The sequence below is a fragment of the Pipistrellus kuhlii genome, unplaced genomic scaffold (assembly GCF_014108245.1).
Source record: "Pipistrellus kuhlii isolate mPipKuh1 unplaced genomic scaffold, mPipKuh1.p scaffold_m20_p_2, whole genome shotgun sequence".
Taxonomy (NCBI): domain Eukaryota; kingdom Metazoa; phylum Chordata; class Mammalia; order Chiroptera; family Vespertilionidae; genus Pipistrellus; species Pipistrellus kuhlii.
The window spans coordinates 152,271,323-152,299,223 of record NW_023425515.1 but is presented as its reverse complement, the minus strand read 5'-3'; the positions used below and the strand labels follow the sequence as shown (position 1 = coordinate 152,299,223).

Sequence of the window (27,901 nt, the reverse complement as noted above, 5' to 3'; positions counted from 1 at the left end):
GTCACAGCCCACTGTTAACACATCCACCCTGACGCCTCTCCAATGGCTGAAATATGTTCTTGGGCTCTCCATCCAGAGGACCTGAGTCAGTACATCAAACCCTCCAGACAATAACAACAACTACGGTAATGGCAAATAGCAGTTACAGCAATAGGAAAGCAACAGCCAGGACCATTTCTCTGGCACTTACCACATGTTCCACATTTCACTAAATATTTCTCAAGCAACATCATGAAGCGGCTAGTATTATTTCCAGTGTAGAGACCATGAAGTTGGCCTAGCAGGGGTCTTCAAACTACGGCCCACGGGCCACATGCGGCCCGCAGAGGAGTCTGATCCCACCCGCCAGGTTTTTTGGGCAGTGAGCGCAGCCGAGGTGTTACAGTAGGAATTAGTAGTTCATATAGTCCGGCCCTCCAGCTCTCTGAGGGACCGTGATCTGGCCCCCACTTTAAAAAGTTTGAGGACCCCTGGGCCCTAGAGAGATCATTTGCCTGGTTCCCTTAGTGATAGACTAGATTTCACTCAAATGTCTTTGACTCCAAAGCTTAAGCCCCCTTTTGCCATTTTGCTGTTCATACCCACTATCCCCCCAGACCCCGAACCAGGTTTCCTATGGAGGATTAAGCAAGAGGATGAGTTAAATGGATAAAATAGTTACTACTCAGACCTGGCTGGATGGCTTGGTTGAGGTGTTGTCCCATACACCAAAAAGACTGTGGGTTCTGTCTAGTCCAGGTGCCTTTGATATTTCTCTTCCACGTCAATGTCTCTCTCCCGCTCTCTCCCCCTTCCACCTTTCTCTCTCTCCAAAATCAATAAACATATCCTTGGGTAAGGATTTTAAAAATAGTTAATGTTAAGATAGTCCCTCTCCTTTTACTTATAGCTCTGTTATTCGAAAATGTAGACACCCTCCCTCCCCCATTTCCCTATCAACAGAACATACACTTTCTTTTTTCTTTTTTTTTTTAAATAAACTCTTGCTTAGTTTTTTTTATATATAATTTTATTGATTTTTTACAGAGAGGAAGAGAGAGGGATAGAGAGTTAGAAATATCGATGAAAGAGATTCACACCCCCTACTGGGGATGTGCCCACAACCTAGGTATGTGCCCTTGACCAGAATCGAATCCGGGACCCTTCAGTCCCCAGGCTGACGCTCTATCCACTGAGCCAAACCAGTTTCGACAGAACATACACTTTCTAATCCAGAGACTAGGGAATAACAATAAGAATAATGCCTGTACTTATCCTGGGCTTTATATCAATATATATTCATTGTTTAATTTGATGATCACAATAAGCTCTTAAAAGGGATATGATTCATATATTACTCATGAAGAAACAGAAGCTAAGGGTAGCCAAAGGACTTGCCCAAATTCCCACCAATAATTCAGAGAACTGTTTGAAATGCTAGAACCTACTACCAATAACAATAATAGCAAGGGTAGAGCATTTCTTATAGCCCATATACAGCATGCAACATGAAACAACAGGATGTTTTCTACTTGAACTTTGGAATGCTATGCTATGTTAAGAGATGTTAAATATTTGTGCTTGCTTACACTTACAGATATTTTTCTGTCACAAATATTTAACCAAATCCTGGAACTTGCTGGAAAACAAAAGGTTTATTCTTGAGTCGTAGGGCTGGAGCTGAAGGACAGGGGATCAGCTATTAAAGTCTTACCATGACACAAAGGTTTTTGAATGTCAAATGTTAAACTCTTCTGCATTCAGTAGGAATTTTGCTATGAATCTTAGGTCCCCTGGGGTACCTTTCCTGTCTGTGCCTGTCAGCTTCATCATTCTAGATTTTAAATAAAGCTTTCTCTAACATTCAAAATTCCTCCAGCCCTTCCTTTAAGGAAGCAGGCATAAATAAAGTGTGTACTCTACCTTCGCATTTTTGTTTTCTTTTACCTTTTTCTAACTGTGTGCCCACCCCACCCCCAATCTTCAGAAGTGTAAAAAGCTAAGGTAAAAAAGCTTTAAAAAGGGGGGGTGGGGGAGCCTCTGGGGAAGTATGCAAATGACAGAACTGTCTATGGGAAAATTGAGGGAAGTGAAATTCAGCAAGAAAGAAATTCATTGATGTTGTGATGAAACGTTGTCACTGGAGATGATGACAAATTAGAATCCGTTCCCATGGGGACCAGTGCAGTACCTACTGATCATTTGACCCGTGGCTGGATGTTGGCTAGCCAAAGAATTGACCCAAAAAGATGACAAGATGGTTTTAGTCCCGTTGTCTCATCAGCATTCAGGAACCCCTTAGGGGATGAAAGGGAGAGGATAAAGAAGGATAAAAGATGAAAGCTGAGCTGTGGAAAGAAAAATGTTTTTAATTACACTGAGGAGGATTGTGGGTCCACCTGTAGCTTTTTGTTGAGAACATCCTTTGTTTCCTCCTGTCTGCAGAGATCATGGCAGGATATGGACCCAGGATCTGTCTGGCCCCCTGGAAAGGTCTGTGCTGGTAGCCGGTCCCCTTCAGTGTAACGGACACATTCAGGATTTAATCTCTCTGTGGGCTATCTTTCCTCTAATAGAGTCTGTTACGCCTGCCGCGCATCCTGGATTTGCTTGACATGCTAAAAGAGATTGCTTTTAGAGAGAGAGAAAACACCCCGCAGTGGAGCCTGGGTTGAGGTTTCCATAGTGAGTCGCTATCACATGTCTTGTCTGAAGGGCACAGGGAGGTCATCTCAGGCAGTGGGGCCAAGGGAGGCCAGCTCACCCCCTGGGAGTCAAGAGACCCTTAAGCTCCACATGCCTCAGTTTCTTCACTTGTAAAGTGAGAATTATAATTTCATCTCAACACGGTGATGGCAGATAAATCAATTCAGAGGAAAATATTAAATTCTGAAATCCACTCCATTCTCTTTCTGGGCTACAACAAATGGACAACCCCCCCGGAGTCATTAAAACGGTTCAAGTTAGTTTGATGTGACTTAACCACAGTAGTCAGGAAATAACAGGTAGGCATTGTTTGGGAGAATACATTCTTTCATATTGGTGGCAGAATTTGGCAGTTCTAAACTTCCATAATGTCTTGATTTTCATAGGAATTATGAAGAATTGTAAATGAAATTATTTATTTTTAAAAATGTCATTCTTATAAAACATTAAGCCTGTGTATGGCTTATGGTATTCTGCCAAGAATTTAACAGCATTTGGTAAATGCCTTAGGACAGAAACGGGGGAGGCGTGGTCAGTCTGCATACTACAGAATGTTGCATGCTGGGTGAAGGCTCAGGCTCTGAAGTTAGAACACTTCTGGGTCTAGGTCCCAGCTCTACCACTTACTAGTTTTGTGACCTTGAGCAAGTCATTTAACCTCCAGTGTCTGCTTCAGGGAAATGGAGGTGTGAACCTTACAGGGTTCTTTGGAGGACTAATGGTTGTGTTCATGTCCTGTGCTTAAAATAGTGCCCCATGCAGAGTTAACACTCCGCCACTGTTAGCAATCACTGTATTTCCATAAATACAGCAAGATGGGGTGTCACAATGGGAAAGCCGAGAGGTTTCTGACCAAGGTGGGGACCCAAGTGGGGAGAGCTTGAGCTGGAGATCATGTGCTCATTGTCATGTGCGTATGGGTTTTGCATGCCAGGTACTGCCTCCACTGGCGGTGAAAAGTGAAGCTTGCAGCCCACCCTAACCGGCAGACATCCTGTAGCTCTGGCCTTGGCTGATGGTGTTAACAGAAGTTCCATTCACACAGTCTGTGATTTGTCATGTATGTTATCTCAAGCCACCTCTGCAGCTTCTTTGAAGTTTGGTTTGTCTGGGGCACCATAGCCGAGCAGATGAATTTCCAGGCTTTGCAGACCAGACAGCTCTGACTTTGAATTAAGCGAGTGGGTTCTTTTAATTATTTTGCAGCTTTGGGCCACAAAATAGCCTCATTGTTATAAAAGTGGTAATCCTACCTTATAGGGTCCTAGTGTCTAGCATATGGGTAAATACCATTCTACAGTGGCTATTATAATTTTCTGAGGGGCCTTGAAACCTCTTCACAGCGGGTTCCTAACATTCAGGCTCTCCTCTTGATCATGCTGATGATTTTAAGATATGGCACATGGGTCTGAGCAGCTTTGTCTGGTGTGGCTTCATTACAGAATTCTGCCTCTTCCAGCTGTGCCAGTTACTTGTTGCTGAGTAACAATCTGTTTCAAATTTAGTGGCATAAACAATTTTATCTTGATGTCCATGGATTTTTTGGGGGGGAGTGGGGGGAGGAGCGGGGGAGGAATTTGGGCCAAGCACAGCAAGGATGGCTTATCTCTGCTCTGTGATATCTTTTTATTTTTTTAAATAAATATTTATTGTTTAGATTATTACAATTGTTTCTCCTTCTCCCCTCCCCCATAGCTTCCCTTCACCTGGTCCCCACTTCACCCTCTGCCCTTACCTCCCCCCAACCCCGCTGCTGTCCTCATCCATAGGTATATGATTTTTGTCCAGTCTCTTCCCGTACCCCCCACACAGACACCCTTTTCCTCCTGAGAATTATCAGTCCCCTCCCATTCTATACCCCTGATTCTATTATATTCACCAGTTTATTCTGTTCCTTAAATATTTAATTCACTTGACTTTTAGATTCACTTATTGATAGATATGTATTTGTTACTTTTTATCTTTACTTTTTTCTTCTTTTTCCTCCTTTTAAAGAACACCTTTTAGCATTTCCTATAATACTGGTTTGGTGGTGACGCACTCGTTTAGTTTTATCTTGGTGGCGGGGGTGTTGGGGGAAGCATTCATGAGGGAGGACCGAGGGTTGGGATTACCTGAAGGCTCCCTGACTCCTCTCTGGAGCCTGGGCGGGATGACTTGAAGACTTACCCAGTGGGAGCTGCCAGCCAGGCACTGAAATGTGGTCTCTGTGTCTCGTGGACCTCGTCACAGCACGGTAGCTGAGAGCGTTCCAAGAGAACATGGCCCTTCCTGAGCTAGCCTCAGACGTTGCAGAGTCGTTTTCGCCATGCTCCCCTAGGAGAAGCCATCGGAAGCCCACCCAGATTCAAGCAGTGGGAGTAGAAGGAACCAAGACCCACTTGTCCATGGAGAGGCGTGTTCAGCCAGTTATATAAATTTAAGGGATTGAGGCTCCTTCCTATCTAGGGATATGTCAGGGCTTCTAACTTGTACATACAGCAAAGCAGGCCACACGGTCTCCACTGCAACTACTTACCTCTGCGTTGTATAATGGAAGTAGCCATAAGCAATAGGTAAACAAATGGATGTGCTTTCATAAAACTTTACTTACAAACATTGGAATTTTTGAATTTCAAATAGTTACACAGTGTAAACTGCCTTTCCTTTTTAAAGACATTTAAAAATATAAGTCATTCGCCCAGCCAGCGTGGCTCAGTGGTTGAGCATCGACCTATGAACCAGGAGGTCACAGTGCAATTCCTGTTCAGGTGACATGCCCAGGTTATGGGTTCAATCCCCAATGCAGGGCATGCAGGAAAGCAGCCAATTAATGATTCTCTTTCATCATTGATGTTTCTATCTCTCTTTTCCTCTCCCTTCCTCTCTGAAGTTAATAAAAATATATTTATAAATAATAAATAAGTCTGCAAGTCATTCTTAGCTCCTAAAGCTGACTTTTTAGCTAGATCTGACTTTTTAAAATTAGAATTTTCCAAATGTGTAGGAGAAACACGTGGATATTTTTCATATGTTTGTGAATGTTTCTATGTACATGAGGGAAGGAAATGATTGTCAATTTCATTTTCCTTTTAGAAATGAATCTATGAAGATATTTGGAATGGCAGGTATTTCAAGAATACCTTATTTTTAATGATAGATTACAGTCTTGATACTTATAGGTGGAAAATTTATGACATTTATTTCAGAACATAGAAAAGAGAACTTAGTCTTGGAGTTTCCAGAAATATATATTATTGTATGTTTTTTAAGTAAGCACTCCATATTTTTAAAGAGGTCATTGATCCTTAGACCAAAAAGGGTGATGAGGACTCTTTGAGATCAGATATTTTTTACCTTTATTAATTTATTAAATTTTTTTGTCTGACTATACCACCAGGCAGTGTATTAAATGCTGACGATAAAGAAATGAACAAGGTATATACGCTGAGTGGCCAGATTATTATGACCTCTGAACTCAGTGTATATCCTATATAATAAAAGGCTAATATACAAATTGTCCCCTTGACCAGGAGTTCAACCATCAGTCAAGCCTGCAAACCACCCATGTCCCCTCCCCCTGGCCAGGCTGGCCAGACCCCCCCCCCACACACACACAAATTCATGCACTGGGCCTCTAATACACACACACACACACACACACACACACACACACAGTGTGGCCAGATTATTATGCATTCAGAGATCATAATAATCTGACCACTCAGTATGTGTGTATATATACTCAAGTGGGTTCCTCAGCCTGGCCTGCTGCCCCCTTGTAGTCCAGGAGCCCTCAGGGGATGTCTGATTGATGGCTTAGGCCTATTCCTTAGCAGGCAGTTGGACATCCTTAGTGCTGCTGCAGAGGCGATCCCGCCACTGTCACTGTGCTCACCAGCCATAAGCCCAGCTCAGGGCTTCTGGCTGAGTGGTGCTCCACCTGTGGGAGCACACTGACCACAAGTGGGGCAGCTCCTGCATTAAGCATTTGCCCCTGGTGGTTAGTACGCATCATAGCAACTGGTTGTTCTGCCGTTTGGTCTATTTGCATATTAGCCTTTTTATTATACAGGCTAGTGCTTGCCCTTCAGGGCACAGAGGCTAGTGGGGTAATCAGATGTTAAACAGATGATAGCATGAAAATGTAATGAGTGGGGAATACAGGGCACCATGAGAATATATGGGTCGGCAACTACGTAATTGCGGATTTTTTAAAGAAAATCAAAGACAATTTTTTCATGGAACTAAATAACTTTATTCTGTAATGTATTGCCCATTTTGATCAATGACCTTTTGCCATCTTTCAGGCAGCATCATAATCCCACGTTCAAAAAACTTCTGGTTTTTATTAGCAAAAAACTGAATCAGGTACGATTTGACATCATCATCATTATTGAAATTTTTACCATTCAAGGAGTTTTGTAAAGATCGAAACAAAAAGTAATCAGATGGTGCAAGGTCAGGACTATATGGTGGATGTGGCAAAACATCCCAACCAAGCTCCATTAATTTTTGCCGAGTGACCAAAGATGTGTATGGCCTTGCATTGTCATGATGGAATACAACACCTTTTCGTTTGTCAATTCGGGCCGCTTTTCTTCAACTGCATTGTTTAATTTCGTTAGTTGTTCAATGTAGACATCAGAATTGATCGTTCGGTTGGGTGGTAAGAGTTCAAAGTAGACAATTCCTTTGTAATCCCACCAAACTGATAACAAAACCTTCTTTTGATGAATATCAGCTTTTGATGTTGTTTGAGTTGGTTCACCTGGCCTGCTCCACGATCTTTTCCGCTTGATATTGTTGTAAACAACCCATTTTTCATCGCCAGTTATCAGTTGTTTTAAAAATGGATCATTTTCATTACGTTTCTTTAGCAAATCGCAGCTGCTAATGCGTTGCGTTAACTGTGATTCTTTCAGTTCGTGAGGAACCCATGTATCGAGTTTTTGAACACAGCCAAGTTGTTTTAAGTGATTTTCAATGCATGTATGTGATACATGAAGCTTCTCTGCAATCTCACGTGTTGTACTGTGACAGTCCAAATTGATTATTGCTTTGATTAGGGCGTCATCAACTTCAACTGGACGACCAGAGCGTTTTTCATCTTTGAGTGAAAAATCACCAGAACGAAATTTGGCAAACCAATTTTGACACTGCCGTTCTTTTAAGGCTTCGTCACCATAAACAGCAGATAACTTTTTATGAGCTTGCGATGCGTTTTTCCCTTTGCGGAAATAAAAAAGCAAAATATGACGAAAATGTTCCTTTTGATTTTCCATTTTTCAACGAACGCCAAACGAAAACTACAAAACAGATCAAAAAACTTTTTTCACTGATTAACAGCTGAATAGCCAACTATCAAATAACAAAATGTGTTTTACATTTGTACTACGTCTACAAACCTAAAAATTCAACTGAAGCCATATATGTGTGAAACCCGCAATTACTTAGCTGCCGACCCTACATTAGGTTTTACTCTGCCTGTCCCTTAGCTGCCCATTGACTGTGAAAGGCTAGGAAATAGGCATGGTTACAATAATGCAAGCTGCTGTTTAAAAAGACATATCCACACATCAGCCCATGAGTGGGTAGTCCTATAGCTCTGTATTTGGGTTACATTTTAAAGAACTGTAGGCATATCTGACCCCTCTTTCACATTTCTCTGAGAAAGGGAAAAAAAGGATCAAAGTAGAAACTTGTAAATATTGAAACTGGTTAGATCTTTTTTCTCCTTAGAGTACCATTTTGGATGGGAGGAGAACTAACCTAGAAGAACAGCCTGGAACTGATTTACTGAAATGTAAAATTGGGATAATTGTCTTTGATTTTTCACTGCATTAGGCTTTCTCAAGTGGGGTACTCTTGCCATTTTGGATTGTGTAATTCTTGGTTATAGGGCTGTCCTGTGGATTGTAAAATGTCAGGAGTACCCTAGCCTCCACCTACTACATGCCAGGAGCACCCCATCAAGTTGCAACAACCAAAATTGTCTCCAGACTTTGCCACCTGTCCTCTCGGGGGGCAAAACCACCAGTGGTCTAAGTGAAGATGGGAAATGAAACTGTTTCTCTACATTTATTGCAAAGACCCCAGCAAGGAAAAAAATACACCTTTCTTTTTCGTAGTAAAAATTCTAGCTCAGGGAATAGAATTGGAGGTGGACTTGTTAATATATGAGTCACAAAATTCCTCCTTTCGAAATGCTGAAATGAATTTGGACAATCCATTATCAAATTACACATTTTACTTGTTCATGCTCTTGTTAAATCCAGAGATTTTTCTAAACGTTGTAGTTTGTGCAGTATTTACCAAAGCTGAGAGAGAGCCTCGTTTATCTAATTGAAACTTAAAGTTTCCAAATATCACTAGAATGAGATCAGATTTTACAATCCACTTGAAAATAACAAGTGAAGTTATTTTGAGTTGGCTCCATGTTCTTAGCCTGTAAGCTGTTGGATTTGTGTGAGAGGCATGACCCAGAGGAGATGATTAGTTCTCCACTAGTATGCTGATAATGAATAGCTCTACAAAACCAATTAGCTATAATTCTATCAGTCATTTCATTTGGGTAACGTTCTGTTTAAGGGGAAGGAAAACAGCCCTGTTTTCCTTGGAGAGCTGTAATTAAGCTGTGATGTTTGATGGGAACAATGGCGGGAAAAGCAGTCTGTGTATCCATTTGCTTTTGTTATTCCCACATGAAAGTAAATGATGATGAAGTGCTCTGTTCGTAACAGTTAAGAAAGACATTTGTCCATTTTAAATTGGAACAGACCAAATGAGTGTATTTCTAATTCTCCGTTTTGTTTCATACGGATATCTGCATTGCCACACCCTAGGGATTTTTCCCTTCACATGGAAGACGGTGATGGTGACCCCAGAAGTTGTGTGGGCCGAGACATTCAATGTCATTTTTCTTCCCTGTTAATGTATTTTCTTCCTGAAAAAAAAATCTATGTGGATCCAGAACCACGTGTAGTAGGGTTTTTCCTTCCAATCACTATTGTTGCTCCATAACCCCCAGTGCCCATTGTCATACTGACGGTCATAGCAATAAACTTTGTTTTCCTTTATCCAGCAAGGCATTTCATGGACTGGTGCTGCTCTATTGAATTTGGACACATGAAAAGTTCTTAATGCATTTTCCTCTGTTTTAAAACAAAAGATATTACTTGATTGTTATCTGAATATCCTGGGCATTTTGCAAGCTTTAATCTTAATGTACACAGTGGAATATGACTTGGATGTGTGTTGTTTTACCTGGAGTTTAATACATGCTGTTTGTGACACACATTAGCTTCATAGAAAAAGTATAGTAAATTATTGTCTTGGGCTTTTGATTTATGTTGCTCTCTGTCGTCCCACAGCTAGCCAAAAAAATCCGAGAGAAGTTCAACCGTTACTTGGATGTGGTCAACCGGAACAAGCAGGTTGTAGAAGCATCCTATACGGCTCACCTGACCTCTCCCCTCACTGCGATTCAAGACTGCTGTACGATCCCGCCCTCCATGATGGAGTAAGACCTTAACGTTTTTGTTGTTGTTCTTTAAAGCAGGAACTGAACTGTTTTCCATTCATCTTCAAGATACCTGTGTTTGTTTATTGCAATGTGTATATATATATATATATATTATATAATATTCCTGTCTTAAGTAAGTCCTTTACTATTACAAAGACCAAGCAATCTTTAAAGACTCACTCTTCTGCATACAGGGAATTCTTGGACTCTCTGCTCACCTTTTTGCTATGCTGGAATTCAGGTTCAAAAGAATCAAATATTGTTTGAGTGCAGAGTTGACTAAGTCTGGAAAGTTGCAAACATTTTGTCATGCATCAACTAGCAAGTCATGAATAAGGTCATCTTACTGATTCTGGTAATTTGCCTGATTAAAGGAGTGCCTTTCCTCTTTGATAAGAGCAGCAAAAATTACTACTTATTTTAGTGTCAATGCCACCTTTAAAACACCAGGGGAAATGTGGCTTCAGATGATATTGAAACAGATTTAGTATTTGTATGGTTGCAGATAGTTTTATTTATTGGGCTATGATATTTATATCTGGAAGAGTGTTGTAGGGTCATGTGATGCTGGGAATTGTTTGTGGTGATAAGAATACTCATCTAGAGGTACAAAGAGCTTAATTTTCAATTTGACTTAGCCTTAAATTAGCTGTGATGTTAATCAAGTTACTTAATGTTTATATTTATGTGCAGTTTCCTATCAGCGGATAACAATCTTTATTATACCAATTTCCTGGGCTATTTAGAATGTGTACAAGGTTTTACCATACTTTAAAAACTATGAGTGGAAATGTTACCATAATTAGTAGATATTACTTCTCTTCTTGCACAGTAAATGTTCTTGAGGTTATATAAAGGATGGATACAATATAGTTTTTTAGTGGTTAAATGATGCTTTGTTTCTACAAACAAGTTTTTACTTATAGTTTCGTGGTGGGCTACATTGGTAGCAGGACATCCTTCAAATATTTTATTTCTTCATCTGTGTAATATTATCATGAGCCTTCTTTCTGGCTTTCCCTCTCTGTGGCCCAAAGCAGCTCACATTAGTTGTTTAATGGAAAGTGTATACAGTTTGGAACGAGATTACCTGAATATAAATCCTACCTACAGCACATAATATCAAATGGTCTTGTGCATTTGATGTCTTTGAGCCACCCTGTCTTCATCTCTTGAATGGGAACAATAACGAGTTCTTTGCAGGATGGTGTAAACATTCAGTGAAGTCAGTGTGAAAATACTTTGTGAACTCTAGTGTTCTGAACAAATACTGGTCACGATAGTTATATGCTCCCATTGCATAGTGAGCATTTTATTTTTTGCTTACTAGGTTTAATTAAAGGAGATACCCATATGTATAATTGACATCAGTAACGATGTTTTTGACAAATTAATCTCTTATCTAAAAATAAATGTAGGGCCCAGTGGTTTTTGAACTAAAGAAAAAAATCACTTTTAGGACTTAGAGAAAAGATAATAAAATAAGGAGGAAGCCATTAGAGCTAGAATGATACTTAATCAGTGATTCTCAGTCACCAGAGTTGATTTTTTTTTTTCTTCGTTTCGGCCCTCAAGGGACACTTGGCAATGTCTGGAAACAGTTGTCATAGTTGGAAGGTGGGAATAGTTGCTACTGGCATCTAGTGATTAAATGCCAGGGCTGTTGCTCAGACCCTATAATGCACAAGATAGCCCCCCTCCCCGCCCAAACAAAGAATTGCCTGGCTCAAGATGTCATTGGTGCAGAGGTTGAAAAAGCCTGGTTTAGAAGATTAGAGAGATCTTCATGGTTTCCTACATGGACCTGTTGCTGTAGATTAACCAAAAAGCTTAAATAGACTAGTTTCTTGGTGAATATGTCTCATTTCTATTACTTACATGTGTCAACTAGTAGGTCATGAGTAAATGTTTCATGAATTTCTATTAATGTTTCCTTTAATGTAGGACTTAAACATATCATGATGCATTGTTGATGGTGAGTCTGCCTCCCCTGCTGTTCTGGGCGGGAATTACACCTCATCCATTTTTACCCCAGCACCTGCCAATTGGGCTTAATTACTATTGGTTGGAATCAGAATTAAATTGAATATGGGGATGAGTAAGGGGATGTCCACTCTCAAATTTAAAAATCATTGGGTGAAGGGCAAATACTGAACATACTTTGTAGTTAAGACAAAATGTGACGCAGCAGAGAGGAGTGTGGTTCCTCAAAGCAGAGAAATATGCCAGGTGAATGGCATCACAAAAGACTAGGCACTTTAGAAGTATGCTTAGTATTTGATCAGGTCATGCTTAGCTGCTTTTGTTCCAGTCCCTCATAAAACAGTTTTATCTGCATTTTATAACTTTTGTAGTATTCTACTGACCACATTTTTCATTCTTTTCTTTCCTATTTCCAATCCCTCTGAAAATATCTACATTTTTAATCGTAGGAAGTTCATGTTGGAGTTCAGTGCGAAAAGGAAGACTCCCAGTCTTTGGAAGCAGTATAAGGACATGACTAAAAATATATTTTTTAAATGCCGGGCATATTTGATTTTGAGTTATACTTCTTTCACTCATAGTTGACCTTGGGAAGTCACTTCATTCTGAGCTTCAGTTTCTTTATCATTGAGCTAGTACCTGCCTTTCAGGGTTATCTCCTTATCAACGAGATGAAAAGAATGATAGTACCTACCTCCTCCGGAGATGTTTTGAGGTTATAACTTTTAAATTTGATAATTATGTATTTCAATATTATCTTCTATGTCAAGGGATATACTGTTTTTTCCTCTTATGGCAACAACACAAGTTTCTTCTTAAAAAATAAATATAATTAATTTTTTTTTTAAAAAAGACTTAAGTTAAATAAAAATATTAAGTGAATGTGACCAAACTTTTGAAGGTGATAGATATGATAATGATTGAAGTTTATTAAAAAATGGACTCAAGATTATTGCTAAAGTCCTTCCAATACCTGGCCACATGCACATGTGTTAATAACACCTATTACAATAAATATAAGAAGCTGGACTTGAGATAAAGGATCTTCAGTCTTAGACCTGGATCTTACCCATTTTTTTTTTATTTAGGGGCCCTATAAGCATTTTTTAAAACTCAGCGCTGGCCTAGTGGCACTCTACCTACTTTTCACTATCATTTTACATGCCTGTGGCCTATTGACTTTGATTCTTCTTCAAGTGTATTAAAGATAAGCAGATACTAGGGGGGGAAATGTTCACCCTTTGTTTCATTTACACTAAATTATAGTCAATATTTGGTTTTCCTCTCTAAGGCTTATGATGCATATTTTTAAAAAAAAATAAATTCTCACCCTGGCTGCATGGCTCAGTTGATTGGAACATTGCTCTGTACACCAAAAGGTTGCGGGTTCAATTCCCAGCCAAGTCACATACCTAGGTTGTGGGTTTGATCCCCTGTCAGGGTGTGCATGGGAGGGCAACCTATCGATGTTTCTCCCTCACACTGATCTCTCTCTCTCTCTCTCTCTCTCTCTCTCTCTCTCTCTCAAATCAATATACATACCCTTAGGTGAGGAAATAAATAAATGAATAAACAATAAATACCCAATGCTGAGGAGAGAGAGGCTGTAAAGCATTCTATTACAGAGCATTCTGCAGATTCCACTTTCTTTATACTTTGATGACAACATGCAAAGCAGCAGAAAATCTGATTTTTCAGATGCTTGTGATACTTTCATTCTCAAATTAGTCAACTCTTAAACTTCTTATGCAGGAGCCCAGAAGTGGATTATTTTGTTCAGGACCCTGCATGCTGATTAGGCACTCCATCGTTATTTGGTGAAGGACTTCTCTGAGGAATTAATTTCTCAATATGGAAAAAAAACACATAGGGTAAAGCTTAATCTAAGACAAACTCATTTTTATTGCTATCATTTAAAATAACATAATTTGGGGGGGTTAAAATTCATTTAATTGTGTAATTTATTTAACAGCTCCCTTAGTCTTGTGTTGGGTCAAGGAATGAGGACCTGCGAGATCCTGGGCTCTCCCACCAGAAGTGCAGACACCCAAACACACAATCACACTCACGGACCATATCTATCTAGCCTAAGGATACAGTGTTTATTTTGGCCCCATAAGATGTTCTAAAAGTTTTTAAATTTGTAAGATTTAAAAATCTCTTGCCAACATTTAAACTTCGGAAGGTTACACATGTTAAAAATCCAGATTTCTGTTTTCTCTCAACATAGAAGATTTGGCAATGGTGTGTCTGCATTCCTTCTGCGGCAATAGCTTCTGTGAAGAGCAGCTCCCCGCGGAAGACTCTCTCCCATTCACCGTGGTTCCCACAGTCCATATTGCATCATACCCAACCCATTCCCCAGACTGCCATTGCCTGCTCGGCCCTCATTATTGCCTGTGAGTCTGCAGCTCATGATTTAAAAAGACTACATGGCATTAAAAAGTTTGACTTAAGGAAATGTCCGTGGGCATTTTCTTCTTTGTCTACTTAGCATGCATTTGCATTCTCTCACATTTAAAGAATATAGCTCCTTTATGCATGCACTAAAAATATCTACTTCAAACACCTGGCTTGCCACTGGCATGGGACTCCGCTGTGTGCATCTGAAGCTGATGTTTAGTCATCTGGCCCTGCCAATCCTCCGCCTTTTACGTATACCAATCAGTTTTATTTGCCCACATCTGTTAACCCAATCTCTTCCATAGAAGTCCTGCCTGGTGGACTTTTTATTTTTTTATTTTTGATGTCAATCTTTAAGAAGAAGTGAACAATGGAGGGGGTGAACTAGGGAGGAAATACTGGGAAGAAGCACTTAGGTTTTCTTTTTTATGTTTCCAAGTACAGTGCTATTAACCTCACTCAGTTAATGTTTGTTAATTAGTTGATCATGGAACAAATTGGCATAAAGCCATCTAGACTAGGTTTGAGATGACAAAGTGAACATGATGGACCTAGAGTATGTAAGCAACTTGTTTCCAAAGCTCTCTGAAGCCATCCACCTGGAGGTAGTGCTATAATGAGTTCTCATATTCACCAGAGAAGATTTTAAAAGCTTCCCTCGTTCCAAAAAATGCAGACACTTTGGAACTGTTGTGAAATTGGATCCCTGCTATTTTCCTAGTTGCTTTTTTAGTTGGGGCATCCACTGAGATTGATATAGTTTCTGGGGAAGCAGATAGGACTCATCTCATTTTCCGAGAAGCCAAATTTAATGCACCCCCAGCTGGTGCCCATTAGAACTATATGATTCAGGAGTCAGGTCTTATCAGTCAACCTGTTGGGAGTATTGTGCTGTAGGCAAAGCAAACTAGCATGGGTTCTGAGAAGAGCACAGAGTCCTGCTTCCAATTTCCATGAGTAGCCACTGTTATAACTCTCTGTTTTATGCAGGGTTCTCCAAAGCAATAGAACCAATATGGTGAGAGGAAGATAACATTGTAAGGAATTGGCTCACCTGATTGTGGAGACGTAAGTCCAAAATCTGCAAGGTAGCCCAGCAGGCTGAAGACTCAAGAAAGAGTTGCAGTTTCAGTCTGATGGCAGAATTCTTTGCTTGGAGGTGGTCAGTCTTCATCCTGTTAGGTCTTGCTACCAATTGAATGAGGCCCACCCACAAGTCCACTGACTTAAATGTTGATCTCATCCCCACAAATCCTTCACTGAAACATCCCAGAATAGTATTTGACCAAATATCTGGGTACCATGGCCCAATCAAATTAACACACAAAATTAACCAGCACACCCTCCCCCCTCAAAGAAAGGATGGAAAATTGGGCTGGAAAACCTACCATTGAAGTTAAATTTTTATTTACTCTTATATTTATACTGGAGGATGTTAGACTCTTATTCCTTGGAGCTTTCCAAGTTGGAGACGTCTGCTCCCTGATTTCAAACTATATTATAAAGCTTTAGTAATCAAAACAGTATGGTGTTGAATAAACAAAAAAAACAGAGACATAGATCAATGGAACAGACATCTAGACTAGGTTTGAGATGACAAAGTGAACATGAACTCATACATACATGGTCAGTTACTTTATGATAGAGGAGCCAAGAATATACAGTGGAACAGTCTCTTAAATAAATTGTGTTGGGAAAACTGGACCACTGTTTTACACTATACACACACACACACACACACACACACAAAAAAAAAAAAAAAAAAAAAAAAAAAAACACACCTTAAAATGGGTTAAATCCTTAAATGTAACACCTGAAACCATAAGACTCCCAGAAGAAAATATTAGGCAGTAAGCTACTTAACATCAGTGTTGGCCAAGATTTTCTGGATCTGACTCCAAAAGCAAAAATAAACAAGTGGGATCACTTTAAACTGAAAAGCTTCTGCACAACAAAGAAATCATCAACAAAATGAAAAAACCTACTGAGTGGGAGAAAATATTTGCAAGTCATATATCTGATAAGGGGTTAATATCCAAAATATATAAGGATTCTATACAACTCAATAGCAATAAGACAAATCTGATTTAAAAATGGACAGAGGATCTGAGTAGACATTTTTTTCAAAAATATACAAACGGCCATCTAGTACATGAAAAGATGATCAACATTACTAATCATTACCACAACAAGATACCACCTCTTAGAGTTGCCAACATCAAGAATAAAAGAATAACAAGTATTGATGAGAATGTGGAGAAAACAGAACACATTGGTGGTGATGTAAATAGGTACAGCCACTATGGAAACAATATGGAGAGTCCTCGAAAAATTAGAGCCACCATATAATCCAGCAATTCCACTTTGAGTATTTATTTGAAGGAAAGAAAAACACTAACTTGAAAAGGTATTTGTACTATCATGTTTTGCAGCATTATTTACAACTGGAGGCCCAGTGCACAAAAATTAGTTCACTGGGGGCAGGGCTCAGCCCAGCCTGCCCCTCTTATAATCCAGATCCCTCAGGGCCTAAGCCTCAGTCTGGCCTCCCTCTGGGGGAGGCAATGGGGCTGATCAGGGGAAGGCACCACCCCCATCACCCCGCTGCAGCTGCCAATGTGTTTTCATCAACATGGATTCCAGTCCCTTCACCACAAAATATGACAACGTTCTTTAGGCATTTTCAAGATATTTCTTTCATAGGATATGACCTTTCTTTCTTTTTTCTTTTTCTTTTTTATCCTCATCTGAGTATATGTTTCCATTGATTTTTAGAGAGCATGGAAGAGAGAGGGAAAGACAGAGAGAAACATCAATGTGCGAGGGACACTTCAATTGGTTGCCTCCAGCATGAGTCCTGTCCTGGGCCTCGGCCAGGGAGGAGCCTGCAACCTAGGCACATGCCATTGACCAGAATCAAACCCGGACCCTGTGGTTGTCAGACCAGGGCTCTATCCACTGAGCCAAATCGGCTAGGGCAGGATATGACATTTCTTAGCCCCTCCAACAACAGACCTCCATTTTTTTTTTTCTCCAGGAGTGAGGTGGAAAAACCCTAGATCACCTCTTGGATTCTTATTACCCAAGTTACTAAGAATACTGCGAGTGGCGTACAGGGAGCTTAGCCAGTGAGCGTTCAGAAAAGGTGTTTCCTCTGCAGGACTGCTGGCGCACTGCGGCTGGCAGGCCCTCTTCTCTCCCGGCCTGCGCCATCCGTGGCTCGCCTCACCGTACATGCAGTCTCTTCCTGCCCATCTGCGCGCACAGCCTCCTCCTGAGCAGTCCGGACGTGATGGCATCCCAAACAATTTGCATCTTTATTCTATAGGATGGTCAAACTATGGGGACATTGCAAATATCTATCAAGGGATAAATGCATAGAGATGTAGCTATACAAACTGTAATATTATTCAGCCCTGTAAAAAGAGTAGAAATCTTGTCATTTGCAACAATGTGGTTGTACTTTGAGGGCATTATGCTAGGTAAAATAAGTCAGACAGAAGGAAAATACCATAAGACCTCACTTATATGTGGAAATATTTTTAAAAAACAAAACAAAAAAACAAGCTCATAGATAGAAAGAACAGGTTGGTGAGGGTGAGGGGCCAGAAAAATGGGTAAAGGAGCCAGAAAAAAAGGAACAAACTGCCCTTTACAAAATAAATATGACATGGGGGCATAATGTATAGCATGATGACTATAATTAATACCATATAGTACATTTCAAAGTTGCTAAGAGAGTGATTCTTAAAAGTCCTCATCAGAAGACAAAATTGTGTTATTATGTAGAGTGACAGATGTCGTCTAGACTAACTTTAGTGAACATTTTACAACATATACAAATGTCTAGTCATTATGTTGTATATCTTAAACTATGTTAATTATGCCTCAATTAAAAAAAATAGAAAGAGTTAATGCTCATGATAATGGGCTACCTGGGAAGGAATCTTGGCATTTGAGTAAATTTTTTCCATGTAAATTGGTTGGAGTTTTTGTGTTATGATGTAGATGTGCAAATTTCTATATTCACATTTCAAGTTCTTTAAGTATTATTGACATCATTGGAACCAGAAATAAGTTGCTTAGAGAGTTGTTTTGAATTTTGTGATTAACTTCCTAACCCATAATGTTCAAATTCCTGTGCTAAGCTCTCCATAGGGATTTAGTTAGCTTCAGGTCAGGTTTTTGTATTTTTATTATTTTTTTTCTTTTCTTTTCCTTTCCTTTCTTTTCTTTTTTTCTTTTCTAATTCAAACTCAAACATGAACTTTTTCTTATTTTAAGAAAAGACAAGCTTCTTTAAATTTTTTTCTTAAATCATCACTCGAGGACATGTTTACTGGTTTTTAGAGAGTGAGATTGGTTGCTTCTCTTAGGTGCCCAACTAGGGATTGAACCCGCAACCTAGAGATGTGCCCTGAATTGAACTCAAAACCTTTTGGTGTTCTGGACTATGTATGCTCCAAATCACTGAGCTCACCTGCTCAGGGCCTAATTGTTTTTCTTCTCCTTTTTAAAATCAGCTCCATCTCTACCATGGTGAAAAGAATTTCCTTAAGCAGTAAAGACAGTTTTCCTCTCAGTGTAAGTTGAGTCGTGACGCAGCTTTTATCATAGTAACATAGTACTAAAACTGGTTGGCATATGCTGTGCCTCTTTGCTGTGGAAAACTCGACCCTTTTCATCCTCGGGTTCCTCAACTATGACATGAGCAGTTTGAAGTATACTCCAGAGACCAGCTCTCAAGAGTCATTCATTTCCCTTAGCCTTCTTAGAAGGTTTGTTCTTAACTGGAGCCATTTGCCATTTGAGGCATCTTTTCCTACTGTCCAAAATTGGGCATTCTGGAGTTCATGAGGGAATTGGTTTCCCTCCCTACTTCCCTCCTTCCCTCCCTCCCTCCTTTTTTTGAGAGTTATCTGGTTGAGGGGGGACGGGGAGAGATTATTCAGCAAGGCCTACAGATGTTAAATCACTCATTCATTCATTAACTTAAAAATAACAATTTGTGGAATGGTCTATGAGAGAAGCATTTCAGCTGAGTGTTGAAGTAGAAAAAGGATTCAAAAATATGCAGATATGAAAGAAGTGATTTCCAGGAAAGAAAGGTCAATACAAAGGAAACTCTATGTTTGGAAATGGCCACTTGCAATGAATTCTGGAGCAAGTGATAGATTGTGAGAGGGATATCTGACTACCAGTTTAGACCCGTTCCTGCAGGGATTGGTCCTAAACCAGCAGTCAGACATCCCCCAAGGGGTCCTGGATTGGAGAGGGTACAGGCCAGGCTGAGGGACCTCCCCACCCCCCATGCACAAATTTTGTGCACCAGGCCTCTAGTTAATAATAAAATAGAACAATTATAACAGTATCCTGTAGTAAATGTGTGAACGTGGCCACTTGTTTTAGTGGATCCCCTGCTGAAGTCTTCTTATAGGCTCCATGCTTTCTGGTGCAACACATTGCTGTCACTCAGAACACATTTTTCATTCATATCTTCTACCCACAAATTTAATGCCTTCTTTGTTTTTAAATTTAAATTTTATTATTATAATGTGAATTCTACTGATTGATTTTCTTTTTTATATTTATTTTTATTATTGAAAGTATTACAAAAGTCCCCCTTTCCCCCCAGTGACCACCCTGGACCTTGCCCACCCAGGCCTTCACTGAACTATTGTCTGTGTCCATGGGCTAAGCATAGATGCATATAGGTTCTTTGGTTAATCTCTTCCTGCCCCTCCCCTTCTGAGATTCATCAGTCTGTTGCATGTTTCTGTCTCTCTGAATCTATTTAGTCCTTTCCATCTTAACTAAGCATTTATTATGTACTGCGCTACAACTTTGGTAGTTTGAGGTACGATAGCAAAACTAGCTGTGAATTTCCTTTTCCTTCTTCACAATTTCAAAATAAAAGATTCATTCTTACTGTAGATCTTAGCAACCACAGCATACCATTTTCTTTTTCTTTCCTTAAGTGAAAACTTCCACTTTTTCACTCAGAGGAATCACTTTACATCTTCTCTTTGGCATATCCAAACTGCCAGCATCACTACTCCTATGGCTGGGCCGTTGTTAGGTAAAATAAGGAAGGGTTACTTGAACAACACTGCCGTTCTGTGATGGTTGGTCTGATAACCAACGTGGATCCTAAGTCACTAAGGAGCGGGGAGTGTATCCAGAGGATACACTGGACAAAGGGATGCTTTGTGGTCTTGGAGCAAAGGAGCAAGAAGGGCATGAGATTTCATCATGGTCTTCTCAAAGGCGTGCAATTTAAAACTTAGGAGTTGTTTCTGGAGTTTTTCATTTAATATTTTCTGATTGCAGTTGACCACGGGTCATGGAAACTGAGGAAAGCAGAACTGCTGATAAGGAGGGAGCCCCTCTAGGCCACTTTCAACTCAACTTGTCTGTATCATGTTCAAGGGAGTTAATGTTCGAGACCTTGTACTAGATACTGTCTGACAGACAAAGATGACTGACACATCCTGCACCTGTAGGAGCTCATAGGACATGAAGTATAAGCTGAGGCAGGTTTAGCCAAGAGGCTAGCCAAGCGTCAGGAAAGGAACCCAGTGACTCCTTCAGAGAAGAAAGGTTATGAACAGAGGCTTCTTAGACTCTGGCAGTTGCTGCCTTGACGAGTGGAACTTCTGCCAATAGATCTGGTGGAAGGAGCTTTGGACAAGAAAGCAGCAAGGATTCATAAAGCATCGAGTGTGGTGAGGTGGAAGACACACAGCCAGAGCGATGGATAAGAGGTGTCCTGGGGTGGGCTCAAAATCCCTGGCTGCGTGGACAGACTGCGCAGTAAGCAGTAGGTTTCAAAGCAAGGTCTGTGGTCCTGCCTGCAATTTGGGCAGATTAATTAATTAGCAAGTGAAAGATAAATTGTGGTGCAAAGGCATGTTGCTTGTCAAGTTGGGCCATTCTAGTCATCCAGGAGAAAAGCAGTGACACGTCAAGGAGGATTATAGGGAGGCAGAAGCTGTCCAGGATGGTGGTGGGTTACCTGGAATCTGTCAACTCGTTTTTTGTTTTGTTTTGTTTTGTTTTGTTTTGAAGTGTATTTTGTTGATTTTAGAAAGGGAGAGAGAGAGAGAGAGAGAGAGAGAGAGAGAGAGAGAGAGAGAGAGAGAGAGAGAGAGAGATCATTGATGAGAGAGAATCACTGATCGGCTGCCTCCTACACGCCCCATACTGGGGATCGAGCCTGCAACCTGGGCATATGCCCTTGTCCAGAATTGAACCAGGAACCCTTCAGTCCACAGCCTATGCTCTGTCCACTGAGCCAAACCAGGTAGGGCCCAACTCATTTTTTATTGGAGACTTGGATTGGGTGGGAGATTTTAAAAGATGGTTCTAAATTTTAAATTGTGCATCTCAGGATAAGAAAGAGTAAAGATCAGAACAAAAGGATATTTTTAAGAGGAAGATGATGAATTTAGAACAAACATCTGGTTTTAATTTTGAATTGCATGTGGATCATTATTGGGTAGGAGGTGTCTGCCAAGCAGTTGATCAGCCTGTTGTATTATTTATATTCCACAAATATTTTCACCCCCATAATCATGTTATGTGCATGGCAGTTCAGGAGCAAGGGCAGAGTGGAAATGGATAGTGTTAATGTGCTAATGCACAAATGAGTTTTGTATGAAATCATATTTCCAGACATAACAGCTGACCCACATGTAGGCAACTGCTATTTTTCCCCCAGTGCTATTTTAAGGTAATGCACATGGGGGGGGGGGGGAGGGAGATGTATGATGTTTAACCCTAGATATAATTTATTTCTTATTACTGTTCTCATGAAAAATACAACATTGTGACTTAGCCAAGTGCTTTGCACTTATGACACTTGTTCTTTTGTTCTTTTACTGTCACAAGGTCAAATAATAGGACAAGCTTAGTTCTAAACAACTGAGCTTAATTTTATTTCTAATCCCATTCTTTCCCCAGAAAGATGTGCTTTGTGTTTTTGCCCTTCCAGTACTATCCAGTTTCCCCGAAAATAAGACAGTGTCTTATATTAATTTTTTCTCCCAAAGTTGCGCTAGGTCTTATTTTCAGGGAATGTCTTATCTTTCCATGCACTAGGTCTTATTTACAGAGGATGTCTTATTTTCGGGGAAACACGGTATCAGGTAAATCTTAGCTTTTCAAGTCATCTTCCCTGCTTTATCTCAAACTTCCACCTCCAGTCCTTTTAGAAGTTATTACTACCTGCAGGCATGCAGAATGGTACAGGTCCAGTCTTTATGGCTGCTGCTGCCCAAAGGACTTGAGTTGAGCTCAGAACTCAATAAAGATTTTGCAGAATGCTTACATTACAGAGGGCCCACTCAGTTACATGATTTAACGTCTGTAAAAGAGTTACAGATGTTTATACTTCAGTGAAATACTTTCTTGGGCTTTTACTTCTGCAAACATCATTTTACTTACTTTAGATCCTCTCAACAGCGGCAGTAAGGTAGATACTGTCCTCTCTCCACCCCCGCCCCTATTTTGCTCAGAGAAGTTGCATTAGGGCTCACGGGAACTTGGTTTGGAATCGGGGTTTCCTGAATGCAAATAATTTTCTTTTCATGATAAAGTATTTTGGCCAGTGGTAAAATTGAAATGGCTTATCTGGCCCTTGAAACACTAATTTCTTCTTTGAAATTTACTAAAGGCTGTTGTATGACCCTCTGAAGTGTCTAAATGGGCTGAATATAATGCCCCCATAGTCTGGTTAGTTGGTTACTCAGCCTTAAAAATATGTTCCTGCAGCAGTTTGTGCCACTTGTGTGTGTGTGTGTGTGTGTGTGTGTGTGTGTGTGTGTGTGTAGATAGATATCTTTGTCTTTAGAAGCGTTGATGAGCATCGTCACAGTGGAAAGCACCTGCACTTGGGTCTGCAGACAGTCCTGCCTTCTGAATTTTCCTTGTGTGACCTTCACAGCAGCAAGGACGGGAGACCTGCCACTCTGCTTAGAATTCTGAAATTCACCAGTGGCCTTTATGGATTTCAAAAAGAGATGGTCCTCTGATTTTCTTCATTCTTTCCTCCCTTGTTTCCTCTCTCCTTTCCTTCTCTTTTTCCTTCCTTCCTTCCCTCCTGTCTTCCTTCATCTTTCCTCCTTCCCTCCCTCCCTGTCTTCCTCCTTTCCTTCCATTTTTCCTCCTTCCCTTCTTTTCGCCCTTCCTCCCTTCCTGAAAACCTGGGTTTCTGAGAGAAATTGCCAGCCTTAAGAAATAGACCCGATTTCAACGGAGGACCAGAAACTTCCTTTGAGACTTTTAAGCATTTTCTTGGGCAAAAAATTCTTTGTTTTCAAAGAAGACCAAGACTTCAAAAAGCCTTCTGTCTTTAATGTCTCTCAGGGACACGGCTTGTTTGGTATGATGGTGTACAATTCTGTCTTCAGACTCACAGCTCTATTAACTTTTTACTGTTGGGTCAGTAATTGCTTTTGAGAACCCATTAGCCACCAGTACTCCCTGTCGTATGTGTCATGTTTCTTCAGTGGAACAGGGTGATCTGGACAGACCTCTCCCCTCGGTGCGTATGGCCTGAGAGAGCGAGCCAGACCATCTTCAAGGTCATCTGCTGCCTCTGAGGGGGTTCGTGCTTCTCCTTGATGTCTGTGTCCTTCCACTCACAGCTGTCGGCCATTTACTCACTCTCGGTGCACCTGCATTTACCATTTCTGCTCTCTAGTCCTAGAAAGCCATGCCTCTTGGGTCCTCCGCATGTATTCATTCAGCAGGCAGGTCCTAAACGTGTGCACCTTACAGGGCTGTGCCTAGAAATCCCTACAGGAAAGTGTGTGTATTAACTAGCGAGGGGGAAAATATAAAAATAAACAGCTGCAAATTGTGAGGTGTCCTTTGTAGAGGTCCAATGGCAGGATGGACGAGGGCTACGGAAGAACACAAAGGGAGCCTGTGGGTCCCACCCCCACCAGGCCGCTGTCCACTGTCCTGTTCTCCCCTTTATTTTCCCAGATACCCTCCTTTCTTCTCTCCAATGCACCCTGTCCCAATCTGTGATGAGGAAGATACAGATAAATACACATGCTTCAATTTGATATTGAAATTGGGACTCAAAAGAACTGTTGGCCCAGAAAGGAACTCTCTATAGACTGATTCATTTGCCTCTCAGCATAGCCATTATGGCGTGTCGCAGTTTCGGTTCTTACAAGGGAATTTCTTGGATCACATGATCTCACACATCTAGAGGAAATAATGAACAACATAGACTGATGAACAAAAACAGACCCAGAGAAAGAGAAGCAGAGATCAGACTCTCAAACCTCAGAGGGAGAGTAGGGGAGGGTGGGGGTAAGAGGAAGAGTTCAACCAAAGGACTTGTGTGCATGCACATGGGCCTAGCCAGTGGCCATGGACAACAGGGGGGTGGGGGCATATGTAGGGAGGGGTTTAGGATGGGAATGGGGGGATGAGGACAATTATGTGATACCATAATCAATTTAAATAAATAAATAAAATATAAAAAAGAAAAACACATGCTTCATGGGGCTTTGGATCCAGCTCCACTCCCCCTGGTCACCTGTGCGGTCTCCCAGGCGTGTGTGAGAAAGCAGATTAAGCTGATAAGAGTGGGACTCCAGCCTCTCCATGATCTGCGGTGTGTGTGGATTGGGGAAGACCCAGAGGAAGGAAGATGGCTGGTTTGTATGATAGTCTGACTGTAATGGAGAGCGAGATGCTTTATTGCTCCGAAAGCCCTACCTTCCAAGGGCATTGGAAAGCCGCCCTTGTTTCTACTCTGGCGGAGTCACTGAACCCTGGAGGTTTAATCCTTATTACTGATAAGAACAAAAAAGAATGTGACTTATCTCTCCCATCTCTGCAGAGATGGAAGGAAACGCCATTTCTTGGGACACGATTACGCGCTATTTGACAGCTTTTTGGTTTGTCCATTAATTTAGGTGTTTGAAGGAGCAGTAGGATGTGTGTGGGGGTGGGGGGGGGTATCATTTACTTTATGAATGTGGTAGTTCCTTTTTGAAGTGATCCCACTCGTGCCCCTTCCTCCACCATTCAAACAGAGTTTAAATATTTGCCAGTACAGATGTTTGATTTTTATCTTAGCTCTTTCTTTGTTTAACTTTATTCTCAGGGGCGGTTAAGTGGAAGATAAGGGGGTTCTTGTTTAATTCTTCTCAACTGGTGTTGCTCAAATATTTGGAGAGCAGACACTTCCCAGAAAGAATGAGCAGGAACCTGGTTGAATGGAGGTGAAGTGATATGTCCCCCTGCCCGTGTCATAGCCAGCCAGACACTGTTGGGCTGTGCCCAGGACTAGAGAGACGACTTAGTGGCCAGGCCATCTCCTACAGGCTCGGCAGCTACTAGGCAAGGGGCTTTGCCTCCTTTGGTTCCCAGGATAACGTGTGCTGTTGTAGGGGTTTTTTGTTGTTGTTGCGTTATATATATAATTGATTTTTTCAGAGAGGAAGGGAGAGGGACAGAGAGCTAGAAACATCAATAAGAGAGAAACATCAACCAGCTGCCTCCTGCATACCCCCCACCGGGGATGTGCCTTTAACCAAGGTATGTGCCCTTGTGCCCTTGACCAGAATCAAACTTGGGACTCTTCAGTCCACAGGCCGATGCTCAATCCACTGAGCCAAACCAGTTTTGGCTTTTGGTTGTTGTTTTTTTGTTTTTGTTTTGTTTCTTGTTGTTTGTTTGTTTTGGGGGGATGGTGTTTATTTTGTTTTTGTTTTTGCAGAATTTTATGATTTTGTCAACACAAATACAAAGTGTACCTAACCTGTCTATTCCTTTTCCTCGCTGAGCAGAGTGGCATTGGGTTGGTGACTGATGGCCAGCCGGGCTGCTCTTTACACAATGTCTCTGGTTCGAGGAGCTGCTGTGAGCAGTCTCAGCACAGTGAGATCCGTTGCACATCAGCAGCTCTTCAAGCTCCATGATGCTGTGGGCCAGAGGCTTTGAACGCCACGGGCGGCGTGTGGCTGGTTTTCTTGTTGCTCCCATAACCAGTGTTGGGCACGAGGATCTGGCCCTTGATCTCGTGTGCACCTTGTTGTCAATGCCTCTGGGTTTCCACCAGTTCCACTTTGACAGATGGGTCTGGCTGGTGCCGGATGAACGTGTTGGTCCTCTTGGGATTCACACGGGCTCTGAGGGCAGCCAGGGTGCCGAGGAGACGGCTGCCACGTCCTCCTCAGGCAGCGCCGAGAAAGAGACAGTGTGTGCTGTTCTTCAAACGGAACCCGCTGGCCCAGCAGCCCTGGAAGCGAGGGCCCGCCCTGTGCATTGATCTCTGTCAGAAGCCTTGTAGCCTTTGCTCCACACCGGCTTCTGAGCCGATACCAGGGTTTGCTTCAGAAGAAATGGTGGGTTTTGTGTGTTTCTTAACCTTTTGCACCCGTCTCGGCATTTTAGCCATGATTACAAGTAAGTACAAAACAGCCACTGCCCGTCAACTGTCATCACAGCGGCCTTGTTTATGGACTCCATTACCAATTTAAGCCTTGCTCTTCTGAGATACCCACAGGGATTTGCTTTTTTAAATGTTACCATAAAAATGTGTCCATGAATAAGACTGCATTTCGCCGCCGCCCTTGGAACTGTGGGTGTGGCTTTTATGTGCTAGGTGATAAATTGGGCAGCCTTCACTGGAAATGTTGAGGGAAATCCATTGCAAATTTAAACAAAGACCAAGAGATTTGGGAAGTAAACTCCAACTGGTGTTATGTGTCTCTCTCCTTTATGCCTTTTTCTTCTTCTTCTTCTTCTTCTTCTTCTTCTTCTTCTTCTTCTTCTTCTTCTTCTTCTTCTTCTAAACTGGGACTCCACTGAAAAGTTGATTTACACTGTGAATCGAGGCTGAATGAAACCCAATTGGAACTCACTCGAACAGTTTTGATGTAAGATTCAAAGCTTCTGCAAATTTATTTTATCTTCTACATTTGCTGATCTCCCGCTTGTAAATCCTGTTGAAGGAGAATAAAAATGACTGCAGCCTGATGGGAATTAAATGTCTGAAGTTCAAAGCAGTTTGCACATCAGAGCAAACGTCAATCAAATGAACATCTTGCAAGCCAGGCAGGGAGTGAATTTCTCCATGGGGAAGAGATCAAAGTGGGAGTCACAGTTCTGTTTTCTCCCTCGGGATGCAGTTTCGATCAGTTGTTCATGAAAGTAAATCCAGAAGGAAGTAGGGTGTGTGTGTGTGTGTGTGTGTGTGTGTTTAAACTTAAGGGGGTGGAAAGATGGAGTTATTTCTCTAGAAACTGAATGTCAGGCACTGGTTTTTATGTTATAAAAATAAGTATAGAAAGCAATCAT

The 27,901-nt window shown here is 41.2% G+C and overlaps 1 protein-coding gene across 2 annotated transcripts in view; it reads left to right on the top strand.

Annotated features, from left to right (window-relative positions):
- Positions 1 to 27,901, top strand: part of CACHD1 (cache domain containing 1) — a 233,661-nt gene that overhangs the window by 113,417 nt on the left and 92,343 nt on the right. Inside the window, exons 3-4 of one of the 2 annotated variants that reach the window (XM_045584504.1) lie at positions 2,425 to 2,472; positions 10,038 to 10,186. In XM_045584504.1, the coding sequence (XP_045440460.1) occupies positions 2,425 to 2,472; positions 10,038 to 10,186 (197 nt within the window). The remainder of the gene's footprint in view (positions 1 to 2,424; positions 2,473 to 10,037; positions 10,187 to 27,901) is intronic. The other variant, XM_036444801.2, reaches the window with a different exon arrangement.